Source organism: Neopelma chrysocephalum, unplaced genomic scaffold, assembly GCF_003984885.1.
Source record: "Neopelma chrysocephalum unplaced genomic scaffold, ASM398488v2 Primary Assembly neopelma1_96773, whole genome shotgun sequence".
Taxonomy (NCBI): domain Eukaryota; kingdom Metazoa; phylum Chordata; class Aves; order Passeriformes; family Pipridae; genus Neopelma; species Neopelma chrysocephalum.
The window spans coordinates 722,949-743,381 of NW_020925417.1; the positions used below are offsets into that span (position 1 = coordinate 722,949).

A 20,433-nucleotide genomic window follows, 5' to 3' on the forward strand; every position below is an offset into this window, starting at 1 on the left:
GGTTGTGTATGTGTCACTTGCCTTAAAATCCTCTGCTTTAGTGGAACACTGCCTTGATTCCACTATAAAAACATATTTTATACACAAACTCTCAGCAGCTTCAGGAATTATGTCAAATGTTATCCCAAAATGTTATTTTTAGGGTGAAAAATTTGTTTCCCCTGACGAAGGGAAAAAGCAAAACCTGTTCCACACTGAGCAGACAAACAAGAACAATTTGGTGCTGAAACACAGAGAGAACAGAGACATGAAAACCAAGGAATGCTTTTTGAGGTCCGTATGACTGGAAACCAAAGCTCTTTTAATTACTGTGTGTCTTCAGTCACCAAAAGAATACACCGTGTTCATGATGAGGACACAAAGCACCTTTAAGACAACAAATTCGAAAAATCTTGGAGAAATGCAACTACAGAAAAGAGGATGAAAACTGCTACAAGGGGAAAACAGAGCACAGGAGCCAAAATACAAGAGACCAGAGCAGACTATGAGAGCCTCCAAAGCCAGCCTGGATTGTGCCTATGGAACAACAGAAGAAGAAACAATAAGAAGTTGCTAATTAAAAAAACTAGCTTCATTAAGGTGTTATTTATGTTATTAAGGCTTCAGCAGCACAGGGCTCACGCCCGCAGGGGCCGGAGAGCGAGGCGACACCTCCACACCCCGAATACAACCACTAACAAAGCGACCAACCAAAAAAAAACCACCAAAACCCCCACATTTTTGACGTTGGACAAAACACGTGGCTGCGGCGTGCCCGGAGGCGCAGGGTCGGGTGAGGGGTTACTGATCGCAGTTATAGCGTTATCCTGGCACGGGACAGCGGCGAAACCCGTGGATCATCCCGTGGATCACCGCTCGGACCCCCAATCCAGGTACCACACGGCCCGATCCCCCAGAGGGCAGGGCGGGACGCCGGACCTACCTCCCGTCCGCCGCTTCCGCCTGCGCCCCGGCAGCAAATCTGTGCCACGTCCGCCCCCTTCGTCCCGCCTCCCGCCGGCTACTCCGATCAATCGCAGCGCCTTCTTCCTCCATCAGCCAATGGCGGTGGCGGCCCCGTCCCCGTGCTGTGAGGACGCGCTGTGCGCGTTCCGCCCTGCGAGCGGGGCCGGAAGGTGATGTGGAGCGGAGCGGCGCTATGGTAAGCGTGGGTCCTGCTCCAGTCCTGGGTGATCCCAGGCCTTTCCCGCACGCCTGCCTCCGCACCGGCAATGCCGCATACCCACCGGATCCCCCTGGGCCTGGCGGCGCCACAGAGGGGCCGCTCACGCCGTAGGCCGCGGGCGCGGAGCGGCCCTGAGGCTTTGCCGGCTGTGAGGCGAAGCGGGCGTTCGTCACGGTTCCGGGTGAAAAAAGACACGTTTTGTGTCTGTGCCGGCCCGTGCGGGGTAGGAGAGGAGGATGTTTGTGTCTTTCACGAGCTCGTGACGTCATGTTGGTAGAGTAGAACGCAGAGTGGTTGTGTGATGTCACTGTGTGATATGTGACGTCACGCACCTTGGGCAGTGAGCTGAACCCTGGCATTGGCTGCTTTCCTCGGTTTTGTGGGTACCATCAGAGGCCAAGATTCATCTGCTGATGAGAACTGTGTATGGTCTATATAACTTACGTTTTTATATATATAAATTATATCAAAAGTAATATAAAAATTACATCATCAAATTATTATAATTATATATAAAATAATATCTAAATTACATAATGGTATTATATATAAAATAATAAAACAATACAAATCTCTAAAATATATAATTATGCATATAAGTATATATTAATATATTTTGTATGTTTATAAATTTATATGTCATTATATAAACACATGCTTATATGTGGTTATTGTATGTATAATCCATATATAAATATAAATATATAAAATATACAGATCCATGTAAGTCTATAATTAGACTTATGAATATACTTATATATTTCAAATATATATATTTATTTATATAAAAGCCATACACATAAAGAGTATGTTTGTATATATATATGTGTACTCATTATAAATGTGTGTATATGTATGTGTACTCATTATATAGAGAGTTGACCTAAAGGGACTTTGTTATTTATATTTTTTCTGCTTTTTTCCCCATTCTGTTTACAGAGAATACAAATGAGAGATTTGCATTTGTGTCATACTTAAGAGCTGTGCAGTGATATACTTTTTCTCAGCCAAGGTTTATGTGTTTATATAGGTATAATGTTTATATGAGTGGTTTAGATACATGATTTTAAAATTAAAAGGGAAACCAAAGGAATAACTGAGTCAAGATAAGTTTTCCGTGCGTAAAATTGAAGTTTGTATGTAACTTTGTTTTAATAAGGGAATTTTCAACATTTTTCTGATAATCACAGGATGGCTTAGGTTGGAAGGGGCCTTTAAGGATCCCCTGGTCCCCCCCCTCCTATGGGCAGGGATCACATTTGTATTTATAGAAAAGATAAATATCTCTTGAACTTTCTTATGGCTCAGTGCAAAAAAAAAAAGGGTTCCTTTTTTTCCTTTCCTGTGCTCCAGACCTTGTCACCAGCAGGAAATTGCTGGACGTTGCTCACCTGAGCATTCCTTGGCAGATCTTTAGATGAACCTGTTCTTATCTGTGTCTGTGTCTTTGTGATGAGGCATAAATTATCTCAGGATATCTAAAACACACATGCAGAAAACAAGACACCCCTAGTCAGTGCCTTTAAAAGTAGATATACTGAATTATAACAGCACCTTTCTGTTCTTCATAGTACCTTAAAGGGTTTGAAATGGTACAAAAAGGCAAGAGAACTCAGTGAGACATTTCTGTTGCTCACTTAAACTCTTAAATACAAGTATTTAATAATATTATTATTTTATATTGTTTATATATGTTTATATAGGAATATATGGGTTTGCATTATATAGAAAATATATATACAAATAATTAAAAAAATAATAATAATGCTCGTCTCTAACAAGATTATGGCAAGTACATGAGATCTTATGAGAATTACTTTCCCCACTTGTCCATGTTCCCTGTTTCTCTGTGATGCTTCAAGGACCCTGAAGCAAAAGACTCTTCTAATGATTGGTTTTCTCATGATTTTATGTTGAAGGAGGTGAAAATGAGGTTCCTCAGCCTTTGTGGAGTTAGAATTTCCTCAAGGGGAGCAACAACCCTCATGGCATATCCAGGATTTTGGGTTCTCCATGGTGCCACCTCTGGTCTCATGGCTTTTTAGGGGAAAAAAAAGACACTTTTAAGCTCACACTTGACTGTGAGGGAGAACACAGCTGCTCCTCTTCATAGGAAAAATGTGCAATTACAATCGAACAAAATTTGGTGATGGAGAAAATTTTAAGAGTTGCAGAAAACGTCACAAAAATGGCTCCTTCCCCTCACCCTGTGGTTGGGCCTGATCTTGGCCCCGCATTACTGCCCAAAAAATCGGTTTGAGAAGTTTCCATGAGTACAAACATTTCTGTCATGATCTTTGTTGCTCTGTTAGGTTGGTGTTTATGGAAGGAATGGGAATTGCTCATAGAGCCAATTGTAAAAACATTCATTAGTAAATATTATTTCAAACCAAGCTGTCGGATATAAGCATACCATAACCCGAGACACTGTCCTGCAAAAAGAGCTCTCAGGAGTCTTCAAGTAAAAAGTTGTGTTTGGCTTATTGACTATTACAAGAAATAGAACATGGTTCAGATTTGTTTTTATCATGGCTGAAAGGTACATAGGTTTAAAAACATCTATTTCATCTGATAGTCTTAAGGTGTCCTTGTGGTGTGAAAATATGTAACTTGAAGTGTTCAATGTAGATATTTTTATCCTGTCATTTCAGAGGAATATGTGAAAGTATATTGCCAATATTTTATTTCTGTAATTATAGAACAAAGGAAATTATTTCTTCTGACAAAGTGAGATGTGTCTCTTGATCTCTTTTGGGAAGAGTAGGATGCAATGAGTCTGCTTTTACAGGTTTTCCCAGGAATGGCACTGGTTGTGAGAAAACATTTCTGTGCTGAACAATTAAATTTAATTACACAGTTTAATTTTCTGATTGTCTTGTGGCCATGAAAATAAAGTAGAAACCCATGGAATTTTGTGAAAAATATTACCTGTCTTCCAGGTGCTAAATATTCAAACCATGCACCCAAACTCTGCCAAACAAGAGAACTGCAGAGGGCCTGCCCAGTGCCATAGGACATCAGACACTTAACAAAGCCTTTTATGACTTCTTGTCTAAGTATATTCTTTCCTGATACAGAATTACTTGTTTTTCATGTTTTAGAGGGATGGTTCTACTATTAATGAAAAAAAAAAAGAAAAAGTAAATAGTATATATAAAGTATTTCTGGTTCTGGTTTTTACTTCTTAAGTAAATTAAAATATGTTTCTTTTTGAGAACTTAGACTTTCCCCTGTGTCCATGTGCACATTCCTGTAGCACCTTCCATTATAAAATCATTATTTTTGCACACTGCTTTTGGTAGAGTAAGGGTGTCACCTGATTCAAAATGTACTTTATAGTGATTCTTATCTCTTCCATTCACATACACAGCTTTTATAAGTTTACCCAGTAAATTTTGAGGTAAACTAAGTAGTGTGGTGGCAACTTCAGAAAGGAGAGCAGTGTGGGAGATGTCTTTTTTTAATATATATATAACTTTTTTCCTTCTGTTTCACTACACTTAAGAAATATTTTACGCCCAGGTTTTTAGGGAAGGAAAGGTGAAAGAGCTACAAATCAAGATTTACATCCTTTGAGAAAGCTCTGTGGCAATGACTGAATATGATCTGCACCATTGATAGTTACAGAAACTACTAAATATGTTCTCTTACTCTGGAGAACATACTTGGTTTTAACATCCTAAACAGAAGGGTTATATAAAGTATTCCTTTTGTCTAATGGGGGAAGAGAGTGGAGAAAAAAAGTCTCTGTAAAATGGCAAACTGTGTAATCTACAAAGGAGACCTGGAGGAAAAGACACTTTAAGCTTTTACTGACATATCTACCATAATTCTGTGTTTTTTGAGTAAATGTATGGATATACACACCTTTGTGTTACAGTGACCCTGATAAAAGAGGTTAATAGTCACCTTCAGTTTTATTGTAAGATACTTTTATGAAATGCTCTGTCTGCTAGAGGCTTATACCAAAAGTTCAATTTTCGAACTAGATATTGGGGCAAAGAGGAAGGAATTCAAGTGAGTGGAATTTCAGCATCGTCACCTCGAGGTGTCTTTTCACTGTTGTTCTTTGGATTTGAATTGCAATAAGAAACCTAAATGTGTTAAAATTAAAAGAGAGCTTTTATGGGAGAGGGCAACTGTTTCCATATGTTAATTAATTGTTTAAAGAGATGGCTAGTGTTTTAAATAGATATATTAGTCTTCAGTTGACTGAAAAGCTTACGTGTCAGTTCCTACATGCTGTGCTTGCCATTTAAATTAGCCAATGTACTCCTTCAATAAATGCCTAGGGAAAAGATTCTTTACTACTCTAATCAAGCCTTAGCCTAAATTTTATGAGTCCAAAAATTTAGACAGAAATGTGAATGATGGTTAAACATTATACTTAAATTCTTTGGAAACTAAATACTGAGGAGAATATGCTGTAAATCCAGAGTAAAAGCCCATATTTGTGTTGGAACAACCAGTAACTGCAATTGGCCAGTATTTGGATATTAATTAAGCACAAACCAGTTTTTTCTAAACACACCTTGCTTAGTTTTGTAGTGTAATTTTGCCAATAATCACTTCAAACTTAACTAATTTGCACTTTTTGTGTATTTTTATAGCTGTAATTATCATGCCTCTTTTACAAATGCTTATTTTCCATTCATTTTTATCAGGCTTCATTTGGCAGCAGTGGTGAAAATAATTATTTTTTTAATAGGTTGGAAAATAATAAAATTAGATGCAAGTTTTAATTATTTTTTAGCAATTACTTTGACTTCCAGGTTGTGAGTAGTCCCACATGTTTTATTTCCCGTTACTTTTTTTCAATATTTTTCCCCTAAAAATTTTATTTCAACTGGGGAAATAAGAACTGAAGTGCCTAATGGAAACCCTAGAAAATAAGCATTTTCTCTTTCAGCTTTGTGAGAACCTCTTCATTAAAATTTCATAGATTGATTTCCCTTTTGTTTGATGGCATTTTTATCAGCTCTCACTTAACTACAGTTTAACTGCAGTGTGTGAGCTCTTGCTCACACCTTAATATGAGAAACCCAGTCATTTAGCTGCCTATCAGTATTTGTTTCTTTGGTCCCAGAACACTTTATCGTCCATTAATTTTATAATATGAAGGAGGAAAACAGAAAATAAAACTGTTCTAGAAAGACTGAATGTTCTGCAGCATGTTACACAACTGACGTTATACTTTCTTTAGAATATTCCAGTAATTTATCTGTGTTTGCCCACATAAATTGATTATTGTAATAGTAAACACAGGACAAAGTTTAGCAACTTAATGGCCCTACAGTGGCCTCTCCTTCTGTAACACACACAGATGAAATCATCACGGTCACGCTGCAATCAGAGACAGAATAATTTTGTAAATACTTAAAGTCTAGAGGAGGGTAAACTTCAGTTTGGGTGTTAAGCCTGTTGAGATAAACTGGGAGAGCTTTTATTTTAGGCTTCCTACCAGCCCAGTAAGACAAACAACATGGGGTTTATGTTCTCCTGCATGTTTTATTTCCCCTGGAAGCATGGTATCAAGGAGTTTGTTTTAAACAAAAGTATATGAGGCAGGGGGAAAGTCAGTAGGGTTGTTGTGACACAGAGTTGCAACAAAACTTACAATGTAATTTATTACAGTGCTACCCAAGAGTTGCATCAGTAAATACATCAGTTGGTAACTCCGGTGGTGTCTGCAAGGACATGGAACAAAATGATGTCTGCAGCAGAGAATGTTGGCATGATGGAGTGAATGAAACTGTAGAGGTAGAATAATTAGTGTCTTGTCCATGGGCTGTTATTTTCAGTGCAGAAACATATTTAAAATTAAGTGTATCCATTATGGCTGTTTCTGCTGAGGCTGAATACACATTCACCAGTGATCACTGAAAATTCAGTCAATGATCTGTGTCCTCTCAGCGAATTGAATTAAATATTCTTATGAAGTGCAAGAGCTCTTGATATCCAGAACTCTGAGCTGCTTCTTTTTTTTTCTCTCTCTACAAATGTAGTAAACGTAATGCTGACTAAATCGCAGGAGGTGCAACAGTGTCTATAATGAGGTTAACAAGCCCTGTGTAAATGTTGTGGCCAATCACGATTCCCTTTCTCAGCCACATAGGTAATTTTTAACTTTGAATTGACAGTTATTAAAGTATATTAAACTTCATTTATACTCACATATAAATACATTCAGATGTCCCTAGGTGTGCCATTTGGTTTCCAACTACTGTATATTCCCATTAGTATTTAATTTAATATATGCCACCACTGATAATCCAATCACAATAAAACTTTCAGGAGTAATCATTCTTTATGGTTTACTATATGGAGTTTTTACTAAGATCCATTATGATCAGGAAATAATATTAACGTCTTTTTTTAAAGGTTTAATTTTGGGAAGGATTTTGGGCATGTAGCTCTCAGAGCTGAAGTCCATGTTCTTAAATTTCTAAAGACTTTGGAAAAAGCTTACTCTTGCACGTTCTTCAGGATACAAAGCTTCATTAGTGCTGCAGGTGAGAGGCATCAGGAGACTGTGATTATTTAGGTAACACAGAGTGGAACCACTCAGGTGTTTCCACCATGTCAGAAATGTACCAAATGCAGATGCAGGGAATTTCAGCCTGTAAAATTAAAGCTTACACTGTCTAAAACCAGAATAAAATACCAGTGCTGATTCTTTTCTGCACTTGAATGTGAGCCTTGGGAAGTTAGTTGTAGTTTCACCCACATGTGGACAGAGTCTAAAAGACAGCATCAGTGTCTCCATGTGCTGAGATTTCTTTGTAGTGGGAATGAAGCTCACAGGACCTACCTTAAGCCAGTCAATACATTTGAAAGATCCTAATTAATTACTTTTGGATCAGAGGAACCCAGTTGAAGTAAATCAACTGCGACCCACCTACATTACATTGTCCAAGTAGCTCAGTATGTGAATGCAGTGTTTTTTAAAAGGATTCTGAGCAATTTAAAACTCTGACAGCAGCTTTTAATTACACCAGTTGAAGCAGCCAGATGTAAGTCACTGTTTTCTGTGAATTCAGCTGGGCTGTAAGAATTACTTCGGATGTGAAAAACAAAGCCAATCTAATTCAGGACTAAATTTTCATTTCCAGTTTAAAATTGTAGGCCAGTTTTAGAATGCTCACTCATGTCCAGATGTGCAGGTAAAGGTGTCATTCAGGGCAGGGTCCAGTGGAAGGGGGTCTGTAATTGCATGTCTGCAGAAACATGTGAGGACCTCAACAAAGAACAATTATACCCTGCCCCTGCTGATGGGCTAAGCACATATTTCATGAGTATTCATTTTAAGTCTCTGCTGAAGGGGAAGCAAGTGTGCCCTGGTGCCATTTCCCTATGTTGTGGTGCCCAGTGCCGCCCTGGGAAGCAGCTGCAGGAATTCCTGGGAACAAGGCTCTGTGAGATGTGCAGAGCAGCTGCCTGTCCCAGAGGACTGATCCAGTTAATCACCTGATAGGGAATATCTGACTGTGCTGGGGGGCAGCCATGTTCCCAGACCCTCAGGGTCCTGTGGGACAGAACTGGTCCCTCTGCAGGGAATCTAGAATTCCCTGGGTTCTGGAGCTGGCAAAGCGTCCTGTCACCTACAAAGGCACAGGAGTCTGGTGATGATGGGCAGTGTTTTGTGCTTTGTGAATATACTCTCCATTATTTATGATGTGGCAGGACAGAAGTGATACCTAGTTAGGTTAAAACTAAATTAAACATGACTTAAGCAAATGCTGTGGCTTAGAAGAAGAGCAAGAAGGCTCATGTTTTGGGCCCAAGGACTGATGCTGGGTGTTGGGTCACTGGTGTAATGTCCCCTCTCCATCATCCCAGAAATGCTGGATTTCAGGGATGCTGAAATCTCTCACACAGGATGCAGAGGCAGAGTTGTTCTTTAAGCCTCTCTGTGATGCTCCTTTTAACATAGTGGCCTCTTGGACCCCGTTAAGTTGGATATTTAAATTAATCTGGATATCTAACCTTTTCTAATGCACTTATTCAGTCTGGCATTGTATGCATTTTCTGTTTTTGCTTCATGGACTTCTAAATAAGCTAAAGTTTTTGACTTTTTTTTTTTGTTACAAGGCTTTTTGATATCAGAAGGGTTGTGGATGTTCAAGTGGTTTTGCTTCTACTACAGCTTCTTGCTTCTCTCACTTTTGCTGTTAGTGCCATACTGAACTGAAATATTGTGATGTTCCTTTATAATTCTCCTTAACTGTGTAGAGAAATTTGATTATCAGAGCTTCTGAACATTAGACTTTTGTGACATAGGGAGAAAGCACACATGCATCAACAGAGATGTGGCTCAGGCCATGGAAATGGGCACTCTGATGTGCTTTAAAATATACTTGGAGAGGGAAACTGCAATGTAATAGCACTTCCTAAGTGCTAAATATTTACCCTTAATTAAATACCACTATTCAGCCATCTGGGTTGCAAAAATATGAGACGTAGATTCATCAGAACTCCAGAACAAAGAGCAAATTTATTGGGTTTGCTTTGTCTTTTTTTTTTTTTTTTTTTTGGAGTTTACACTAAATTGGATTCCCAAATGGGGGAAGCAGAGTGAAGATAAAATAAAGCTTTTTGAAGTAAGCAATTGCCTTATATACTACCTGGTGCTGTTAAGCTGACTAAATGCCAGTTGAGAGAGTTAAAAGAAACCCCAAAACCATAAAAAAAATTTTAAAAGTTTTTGATATGCACTTGCTGCCTATTACTGATACTTTAAAATTTACTAAATTGCCAAATATTTCATCAGTTTCTGAAGAATTATTGCTTCTTACTGTCACTAGGCAGATCGGCGTTTACTTTCAAACAGTAGGACTTTATTTCTCAATCCAAAGGCAATTGTTCCATTTGTCTAGCATTTTCCATGTAATTAGCACTTCTAAAAATGTATTTACAGTAAAGATGTTTTAAATCAAAAATCAAAATGTGATTTGGAAATAAAAGTAATCAGTTATTGTAGTTCAGACTGTGTGTTTCTATAAATCTATAAATTTGTCATGTAGTCTTCATAAAGGGGTATATTAACAATCCTTCTACCTATTTCTTGTTCTTCTCTCTCTTGGCTGCCACTGGTTTACAGCCAATTACTCGTCATCTTCTATACCACTGCCTTATTCTACTGATGCAAAGATTTTCTGGCTTATTGTCATTGTTCATTTCGGTTTTGGTTTTAATGGGTATTATCAATAGGTTCACCTATTTTTTTCCAGTGAGGGAGGTTTTGTACTGCAAAGGTGTAATTTTTGTCTTCTGATTTTCTTCCACAGTCTGCCATCTTCAACTTCCAGAGTTTGCTGACTGTCATCTTGCTGCTCATATGTACCTGTGCCTATATCAGATCCTTGGCTCCCAGCTTACTGGACAAAAATAAAACTGGGTATGTAGTCTGATAATTTCGCAAATGCACAAGCTGTGTGGTTTTAACTTCAACTTTTTAGTACCTTCTAATGGTGTCTGTGATAATACAAATAGTATTTTGGAATATTTCTGTCTTTGAAGTAAAAATCTTCATTTTGTACATTACAATAGACTGCAATAAGGTATCTGCAAGCCGTTAGTTTTAATTGTATTGAAATAATTTATTAGCTAACTAACCTAAGTAATACTGCATTATTAATTTTCTAGATTTATAGCTTTGTTGTTAGATACTTCTTAAAGATACGGAAATGAGAGCCAGAAAGGAAAAATTCTCCTACATGTGGCTATTGTTGCAATGATTTATTTTTGATCCTTAGGGTGGGTAAAAAAACAGCAGAAGCTGTCTTTTTGTTTGTTTTCAAGACAGGTGTTCTGGAGATACAAGTTTGAAACACAGCTTTAGCAATAGTTTGTAACTTAAAAAACCCTTTTTTAAAATAAGCAACATATCCTTATATGTGGTCTGTTTAAATCATGGGTTTATATTGTCTAAGATGAAGGAATTTCTAGAAGAGTATTTAAAAGTTGTTACAAACCTAACCTATGTGTTTTGTGTCCTTTGGACACTCCTAACTGTGATCAACGGAACTGTCATTTAATTGTGGTGTTTTTAAAGTAATTTTGGGGCTATTATGACATAGAAACCACTGAGGCTGTCCACAGTATTTCAGTAATAGTTTCACCTGAGTTTGGTAGAAAGGAGATAACATTTGTAGAAGTAGGACGTAATTCTAGCTGGAAATGTTCTAGGTGGAAAAACAGACAGGCTTTTGGGTGCTGGGTGTTTGACTTGTCCACTTTTTTCCATTAGATCATTTCCTGCTAAATAAAATTTTCCTTTTCCCTAAGTATCTCCTGTCACTTCTGCATTTAATTTTCAGAAGAATTCTCAAGTTTTAAGTAGACTCTTGTCACGAAGAACCTTCAGTGTTTGTCTTCTGAAAACCTTTGTTGTAGTTAACCTCTGAAGTTGATGTTTTATCACCCAGCTTTTTTTCTTTTAGCATCATAAGATAACCAGAGTATGCTAGATTTTTTAAATTTGTGAGTTCTAAGTCGTAAACATTTGTGTCCTTTTATATGAAATTGCCACTGACAGGGTAGATTTCTTTGGATAGAAGTAAAGATGGAAAGAAAGGATGACTTCATGAAGGACAGGGAGTGGGAGAGTGAGGGGAGTTTGGGTGTCTGCTGGTGGAAGATAACACAATAGTCAATGAAGTATACACAGTAAGAAGTAAGAATGTTTATCTTACTGATTAAAATTTTAGTGCTGTTCTTGGCAGGGAGTATTTCCTTTAATCTGGAGTTACTCTGTTTATTCTTGAGGCAAATCTGTCTGGAGCACAATAGAACTCTCTTCATAAAATGTTTCAAAGGGTGCTCACACAGTGGAGGAGTTGAGCATTTGATCTGTAGGTTTGTATTTATATAGATGTTGGACGTACCATTTTGTTTTATACATATATGTGTATGTAGACTGCTTTGTACTGGAGAATAAAACCTTGGCCTGGAAGCAATGAAATTTGTTTCCTGTGTGGTGGATGTTTACATGGAGCTCTATGCTGTTAAACCCCTGTCCCTCTCTGACATATTCCGTGCTCAGATGGAAACGTCTAGACATATAGGATAAAACAAATTCTGGTGATATTTCATTTCACCACAGAGATGAGCTTGCCTCATCATTCCTGCTTCAAATTAATGGCATAAAAAAAAAGTAGTAATAAAATATTAAGGTGACAGACAGGAGGAATGTTGATAGTTATTCACTCTATTTCCGAGTGGTAACTTTGGTGAGGATTTAAATGAGTTGATAGTAAGTGAAGAAACATTTTTCTGTTGGTTGAGAGACAGTGTTGTGAAGTGATGTCACCCATCCTCTTAACACTGTATTTCATCCCCTTCACTTCTGCCAAAATCTGTCTGTTCCTACCAAGCCAAGTCAAATTTTAAAACTTCATTCTCCCTGACACGACTTGAAGCACTTCCATGTGCTTTGTCCTGTTGAAGCCTGAGAAACCAAGTGGAGATTTACTGCTTCATGCTAACTAGGGGAGAACGTGTACCACAACATAATTCCCTCCTCTCTGCTAACCAGAAAGATGTGTTAGCTTATGTGCAGTAGAGATTCCCTTTGATTTTCCACAGGCATTTCAGTGGGGTATCTCTCACACTCCCTCCTGCAGTGGCACTGGGGTTGTCCTGGTGAACACGTGGCACCTGCATTTTCCCAACATACACAGTTCAGCAGTTGAAGTCTAAGGCCCCACTAACTGCTCCTCAACTTAATGGGTTTTATTTATTTGGGTTTTCTGCTCTCCAGACAACCAATGCCGCTTTCATGATCAGGGCTTTTAACATCTAACACTGAAAGCCAGGAATAGGCAGCAGCTTGTGCACATTTGGCTTGTGGCTGCCAGCAAAAAACAGCAGGTGTGGAGGCCAGACTGATACACTTTACCTGCCTCCAAACAAGGATGGCTAGGAACATGAAGAGGAGCGTAAGGAACAGTGCAATTACCTGGAGTGATTGCTTCAGGAAGAATTATTTTGGAGGAGATTCATTCAAGGCAGCATCATTTCTGTAAAAAGCGAACAGGTTTTGACTTGAAGAGCTGCGTGTTGTGAACCTGAGATGAACACTAATGGAAAAATCCAGGGGAGCAGAAGGTCTGCACAGGTTCTTCCGCCAGTGTGAGCTCCCCAGTTCATCCAGAGGATATTACTGTAGCTGTTTAGAAGGTCCTGATTTCAATCAGCCTCTGCTCAGCAGCAGGGTATGTGGACAAACAGATGTCCTGAGCTGTTCCAATGGCACACAAGCTTCTTAAAAAGGTGCTATTGTCATCTGTGGGAAGGTTTGTCAGTTCCCCGTCAGTGACTGTAAGTTCATAAATTGTTAACTGCAGTAAGGGCACCTGATGAAACCCATATTCTGTTGTGTACCTACCACATCAGACATTTGTATTTTCACTGAGAGCTAGAAGCAATGTACACTACTTCAGTAATAACTTCACATTGTTATATATTATATATATATATATTTTATATATAAAACCCTGAGAAAATGAAGCAAATACCCTTGTTGAGATTGTGAGGCAAATTCAATGTATTTATAGACTTCCTGAAAGAGTTAATATTCTTTTTCCCAGGCAAGGTTCTTCAATTGCACATGAAAGGAACAGTAATGTTTATTCCTTCCTGGGCAAGCTTTTGAGAGATGGCAGCATGAGAAGCAGGGCTGTGGAAGTTTTTGTGTTGGTTTTTCAGCACACAATCTGTAAATTCCAGTTTTACAGAGAGTGACAATATTTTTGAGAACCTGAAGTGTACCCATGCAGTAATGTGGAGCTGTGTGTTTTGCTCCGTAAGATTTACACATTAATGACTTTCTACCTGCGTGCATCTTCAAAAAGTGCCTAGATGTCTTCAGGTTTCCTGTATGACCTCTTAGCCTGGAAACGTGTGGTGCTCTACATGCGATCATTATTACTTCTGCTTGTGGAGCTACATAAGAGCAGAAAAAAAAGAGCTTTCGCTTTACAGAATTACAGTCAAAGCTGCATAAATATAAACATATACATATGTATTTGGCTTGAGGTAAAACAATCTAAAGCCCAAATGAAAAAGCCTATTTTCTAGAAATGGAAATGCTGAAATGCTGTTCACGATGAATTGTTCAGCAAGAGGTACGTTGAATATAAAGCATTTCACTTTGAAAACCTTAGTCATTTGCTGCCTCACTTGGTTCTCACTGCCTGACACCTAGTCTTTATTTCAGAAGTAAAGGTGAGGCTGCTAAATGGAAAGAGAAAGAGATGTTGAAATAAACCGAGGCCATAAAAGAGGCCATAAAATATGAAGTAGCACAGAAATTATATTTTAAAAGGTGCAGGATGTGTTGTCTGCTGAAGATGCAGGAGCAAGGAACCCATTCCTACCTGTCTGCACTTAAGCACATTAAAAATAGGCAATTGCCAGAGCCCAAGAAAGGGGAAGAACAGATAATCAAGCCGTTGTCAGTGTGAGTTCAGAGCACTGTGGGAAAGCACTTGGAGAACTGCAGGTATAGTTACAATCCCACAAATAACACAGGCTGAAGTTACTGCTGATACACGTAACAGGAGAAGGAGGAAAAGTAATTAAGTTTCTTCTTTTTTTGCTCCATTAATCTATATATAAACAATATAGTTGAATCCAGGCATTTTTACTGTGTTGCAAGCAGACATATTATGAAGGAAACCTTCCTGCAGACAAGCGTGGAACATTTTTGACCAACATTTATAAGGCTGAAAGCTGTCTTGTTGTTCAGGATGCTTCATATTCTTCCCTTCTCCTCCTCAGATCCTAAAGCAGTCCCTGGCCTTGCTCTTGTTGAGCAGTAAGTGTGAGATTATTTTAGTTAGACAAAGAAATTGCAAGTAAAGCATTAAGAACAAACCATAAGAATAGTTTTGTTACTGTTTTAACACAAGCATTCTAGATCAGATTACACCTATGGAAGAAAAATGCCTGCTAGAAAAGGCATTTTTATCCACTGTTTCTAAGGGAAATGCAAAAGAGAGACTACAAAGCATTGAATTTAAAGTACTTGGATTTATCATCTCTCATACCTGCAGGAAAACTCACTGTAACACAAAAAGTTCCCCACATACAATGGTGTAGAGGTCTGTTGGTATTTCCTACTGCCACTATTTGTATAGTTCTGGGATTTTTTGTTAACATAATTTTCTGTGTGGGGTACTTCAATGCAGAATTCTGATGAAGTGAATCTGGAACACAGACTGAGTTAAATGCATCTTGATTTTTCTTGCATGCAGAAAAAAACCACCTTGGTAGACTTCGAACTTTGCCTCTTGTGTAGTTCATAGCCTGTGCCCCTCTGTGCAGGTATCTGCTAGTTTCTGGTGTCTGGAAGAGGGTCAAGTTGTCAGACCACTGTCAAGTCAGATTGTTTTAGCATAGAAGAAGGAAAATCAGTGGACTTAGATTATTTTATTAAACCAAGAGCCTAATGAATTTATTTTGTCTTTACAGACTGTTGGGGATATTCTGGAAGTGCGCCAGGATTGGTAATTCTTTTTTTTTATTTTAAAATCTTTAAGACCAGCAGTTTTTCTGGCATTATTTATTAGGTCAATGTTTCCCTGTAGCAATGAAATCCATATATACCCTTTGTCTTAAAAAAATGCAGTTTTACCTTCATGAAATAAGGGGGCTGGATATCACTGTCTTAGATCAGCATCATGGAAAGCCTGCATATTCTGATGTCCATTCATGTGTGTGGTGTTACATTTCAGAAGTCTTTTGCACTTCTTGCCACATGAAATAACCAGGGGGGTATTCTTATTAACATACAAAGAAATGAATGATTCCTTATAAACTGCAGTCTATTGGAAATGCTACTGGACTACTGAAAAAAAGCCAGATATTTATCTTGCATTAATAAAAAAACATGGCATTCGTAATGCATTGAGGTTCTGTTTAAGCACAAGTGTATTTTTTTTCTCTCCTTTCTTTAGTCAGCTTCTGTGCACTTTTAAATTACAGAAAGCTGTTCATGTCAAGTGACATCTGCAGACAGGCTGATCAGCTCTGATTCCTGACATTTTCCCCTAACATTGGTTTTATATTTACTTTAATCCTTATCCTGAATTTATTTTGAGAGGGAAATTGGAATATGCAACAGAAGTTTAGACTCAACTTTTAAGGTATATCCAAGATTTTTAAAAATTACAAACCCATTATCAAAACAGTGTTGTTCAAATTGATTGTTAATGTAGAGCAGAAACTATGAGCTTGTAACTGTAAATCTTCTTAACTGTCATTAAACCTAAAGAAAACCTGTGTGATTCCCTTTTTTGCATTCCCAGGCTTTGAGAGGGGCATGACATACATTTTTTAATTTGTAAAAAAACCAATGATGCAAAAAAATGTTTTTTGTGGAAACCTGTTGTTAAAATGATTACAGATATTGTCCTATTTAGATAATAGACGTAGCAGAACCAATTTTAATGCTGTAATTGAAAGATACTGGGAAGATGGCAGATGTCAGAAATTAATTTTGAGCTATACCAGCGAAAACAAATGTAAAAATTGAGCTGCTTTAGGGTTTGTTCAAGGTTGAAGAGGATACCTTACCTCACCTTACCTTGACATCTTCTTTGTAGTCAATTAAGTGCAGGCATATTCTTTTCTATTAGCTATGTTTCTATTAGAGCTTGCATTTAGAGTGGACCAATTTGACTTTCTTTTTTAGACTGAGAGGTGAAAATGGGCTTTGGGGACGATTCCTGTTATTTTGTTTGTGTTAATCACGAAGGCATGTACAAAGCATAGGCTTCTAAAAATGAAAATGTCTCCTGGCTTCCTTTACATTTAACATCCCTAGTATGTTTAAACAACCTTTTCACATGTGCGTAATATCTTAATCGCGGAGAAGTGGTTACATATTTACAGAGTTGTGCAAAATGATGTTTAATCCTGCCACATGGTGATTTCTCTTTTAAGAAAATTAGGAGCAGAAAAGCATAACCCATATGAATATTGTAATACCCTGAACTGTAGGAGCTGGACTTCCTCAAAATTTATTTTAAACAGATGTGAAACTGCAGACATTGGTTCTTTCAGTTATTTGAAGTTTAATTAAATATATGCCAGATCATGGCAACATCTTGTAATGTCACTGTGGCAGGCATTCCTGCTTATGGGAGCTGTCACTGCAACTATTTTATTTTTTACTTTCTTTCTGTGGAAAGTTTGTTGCCCATGTATTTGAAGGTCCTGCTGGTAAAAATTTTTTTTCATGAGAATTGCACCTTGATGCTAAACTTGGAAGCCTTGGTATTCTTTTTTCTTTAATGGTTCTCTGAAAACTGTGTCTCAAGATAAGATGGTTTATAGAGTAAGACAAAAGACCTGGCACAGCACAGGGAAATGGAATTTTGCGCAAAGCAAACAGCCCCAGCTCTGTCTTTGTGCTTCTGGATGTGTAAAAACAGGAATCTTCTCACTTTAAAGAGAGATTGCAGTGTTAACACTTCCTGACAGTTCTGAGGGCTGGAAGTACCATCCAGTGTTGGTCTCTCCAGAGAGAAGTCAGTGGACCCATGAAGAATAAAGTTTAAGTAGAAGTGTAAAAACACCTGGCTAATAAAGTGGAGGTAGTGCTCATGTAAATGGGTACCAGTTTGGTTAACATTACTGTTAACCCCCTGACTCTGTTACAGTTCCCCACATAAGATTATTCCTTTTTTTTTTTCATAGTTTACTTGGTAAATAAGACACTTCTGTAACATTTTGTCCTGGACCAAATAGAGGGGAATAGATCTCTCATGATTGCTTTTGACACCAAATATAAGTGGGCTAATGGAGTAAAGTTAACTTTCATCCATGGCGTGCCCTGGAAAAGCTGTGACACCAGTTTGAAACAGTCAGAAATAGAGGTGTCTATGCAACTTCTGTGATCTGTTGACCATTTTTATCATGGAAATGTATGGGCCAGACCCCCTCCACGTTCTTACAATGTTATGTTCTTTAACAAGTAAAAAAGACAAGCATCTGGTCGTCTTCCACAGACCAGGTTGCTCCAACCTGGCCCTGGACACTTCCAGAGATAGAGCAGCCACAGCTTCTCTGCGCAACCTGTGCCAGGGCCTCACCACCCTCCCGGGGAACAATAATTTCTTCCTGATATCCAATCTAAACCTACTCTCTTTGAGTTTAAAACTATTCTTCCTTGTCCTGTCACTACATGCCCTTGTTTAAAGTCACTGTCTTAAAGCAAAGAGCTGCAACTCTGTCTTTATGTAGCAATATACTACATTTGGGTTTTCCACTCCCATGCGTGTTCTTCCTGAACGCACAACTTTACCTCTAATAGCATTTCACCAGCCAGAAATGTTGAAGGTGAACTTGCACATGCTGTAGCATAGTTAGCACGTTAGACTAGGAGCAGCCTGGATCTATTTAGTCACTCCTGAATCTTTCTTTTGGGTTTTTCCCCCTCCCAGGTGAGCGGAAGAGCCCCTACGTAGCTGTGTGCTGTGTCGTGATGGCCTTCAGCATCCTCTTCATGCAGTAGCAGCTGGAGAGTGTCCCCTGCTGCCAAACAGCACGGTGTGGGAGAGCTCCTGGCAGGAGAAGATGGGAAAGTGTCACCAAGTCTCCTCCCACATGATGTACCCCCCATCTTCTGGTGGACACCCCCTGAAACACACCAAACATCACAGTATTAGTGATCACAACCCAGACGACATGTGCTTGTTAATGTTGAGTCAGCACTGATGTAACTCTTGAAAGGGTGTCTCTTCTAACCATAGCAATAAAGTCACCCTTGGAAGAATAAAGAACATTGTGATTTTAGCATGTGTTTATCAAAGTATTTTTAGTTCTTGCTGTCTCAACAGTTCCTCTTGTTTTGCGAGTGATAGCTCTGCTCTCATTCTAAAAATACAACCTCCAACCTGTTATATTCAGCTATTTGTTTTTAAACTTGTAATTCCTCAAATAATCTGTCAATATGTGTAAAAGCAGGGACAAAAACCGTAGGGATGTCTGATTAGCTGCTGAGAAGGCACAGATATGGGACTTGAGACACCTGGGCTGCTCTGTGTAAAATATCACATTTATTCATTTTTAGAGTTTTGGGTCTCAGGTAGATCAGTCCCCAGCTTTTTTCAAGATGGTGAGAAAAGAATTCTAAAGGCTCTGCTGCTGCTGTTGTGTGTAATAGAAGATTTCTAAATCAGCAAGGGGACCCCTGGTGGCCTAGTGGTTAGCATGCGGGACTCTCACCGCTGCGACCCAGGTTTGAATCCCAGTCCCCCCGAGCAGATGGAGCCCGTTAGCCCTGTGAGGCCATCCATCTATGAGAAGGTCACTCTAAACAAACCTACGTCCTGAGGACCTCACTGCCATTGTCCAAGCTTGCTTGGCCCCGGCAGATGAACCTTAGGATTAAAGGGTGGGCTCAGTTCCGCGCAGGCTGTGTCTCACCTAAAAAAATCCATTGCGCAGGCTTGAAAGGTAAAAGACCTTTCCCCAAATCTTCGTTCGCGAAGACTGGCCATTATATTATTAAATCAGCAAGATAAACAGTTAGCTGCAGATAAGGAAGTTGCATGTCACAATATTCTAAAGGTTGAAGAAAACAATTAGATTATACTCATTACTAATAGAGGTTAAATTACTTTTAGTAGTACCTGCCATTAGCATTTATTTGTTAATTTTGCACACTTTCAGTGATCTAGTGACTTCTTTAACAATGCCTGATGGGTGTGAGCACATCAGGCAACTGTGACTTCATACTGACTGCGTTTGGGAGAGTTATCTGCCAGCAGAATTTACTGTTGTTCTGAGAAGGTTTGTGATCAGAGTGAACAAAGCTGACAGTAAAACACACTGAAAGGTATGTCAACTGTTGTCATTCCTGTTTGAGAAACTTGTTTTTATCAATCCAGATCACCCTGCAATTAGGAAAAAAGGCAGTTATTAGTTATGACCTTTGAATTGTCTCACAATTCATGATATGAATTGTATCTTCATATCTAAGTCACCATCAGAATTACTCATCCAAAACTTTTCTACTCTGGAGTCAGGAGACATAGATGTCTCCAATTTAGGCCAAATAAATACCCCTGTCTGTAAACCAGGCAGGTTCAGAAGAATACAGAGCAGTAGGACAGAGACCATTCTGTGTACCTATATAAGCTTTGAATTCTGCAGGAGATCTGGGGAGAGGCAAAATCTGTTCCTGTAACTTTACCTGTGGATACTGCTCCAAACATGGCAACAAAGCAGCACAATTTTGGATTTCAAAGGTACTAAAC

At 38.6% G+C, this 20,433-nt stretch overlaps 2 protein-coding genes across 6 annotated transcripts in view; one reads left to right on the forward strand and one right to left on the reverse strand.

Moving 5' to 3' along the window:
* Positions 1 to 945, reverse strand: part of XRCC4 (X-ray repair cross complementing 4) — a 156,014-nt gene extending 155,069 nt beyond the window's left edge. For 2 of the 5 annotated variants that reach the window (XM_027709372.1, XM_027709370.1), the window contains exon 1: positions 923 to 945. The gene's annotated coding sequence lies outside the window, so the exon portion shown is untranslated. Of the gene's footprint in view, positions 1 to 366; positions 473 to 716; positions 889 to 922 lie in introns of those variants that run through there. The other 3 variants (XM_027709374.1, XM_027709373.1, XM_027709371.1) reach the window with 3 other exon arrangements.
* On the forward strand, positions 406 to 18,967 carry TMEM167A (transmembrane protein 167A). Its single transcript, XM_027709377.1, is given in 6 exon segments — positions 406 to 1,084; positions 1,087 to 1,118; positions 1,121 to 1,141; positions 10,453 to 10,562; positions 15,641 to 15,675; positions 18,616 to 18,967. Coding segments are annotated over 6 exon segments (933 nt in total). The 5' UTR covers positions 406 to 420; the 3' UTR covers positions 18,687 to 18,967.
* The last annotated feature ends 1,466 nt before the right edge of the window (positions 18,968 to 20,433 follow it).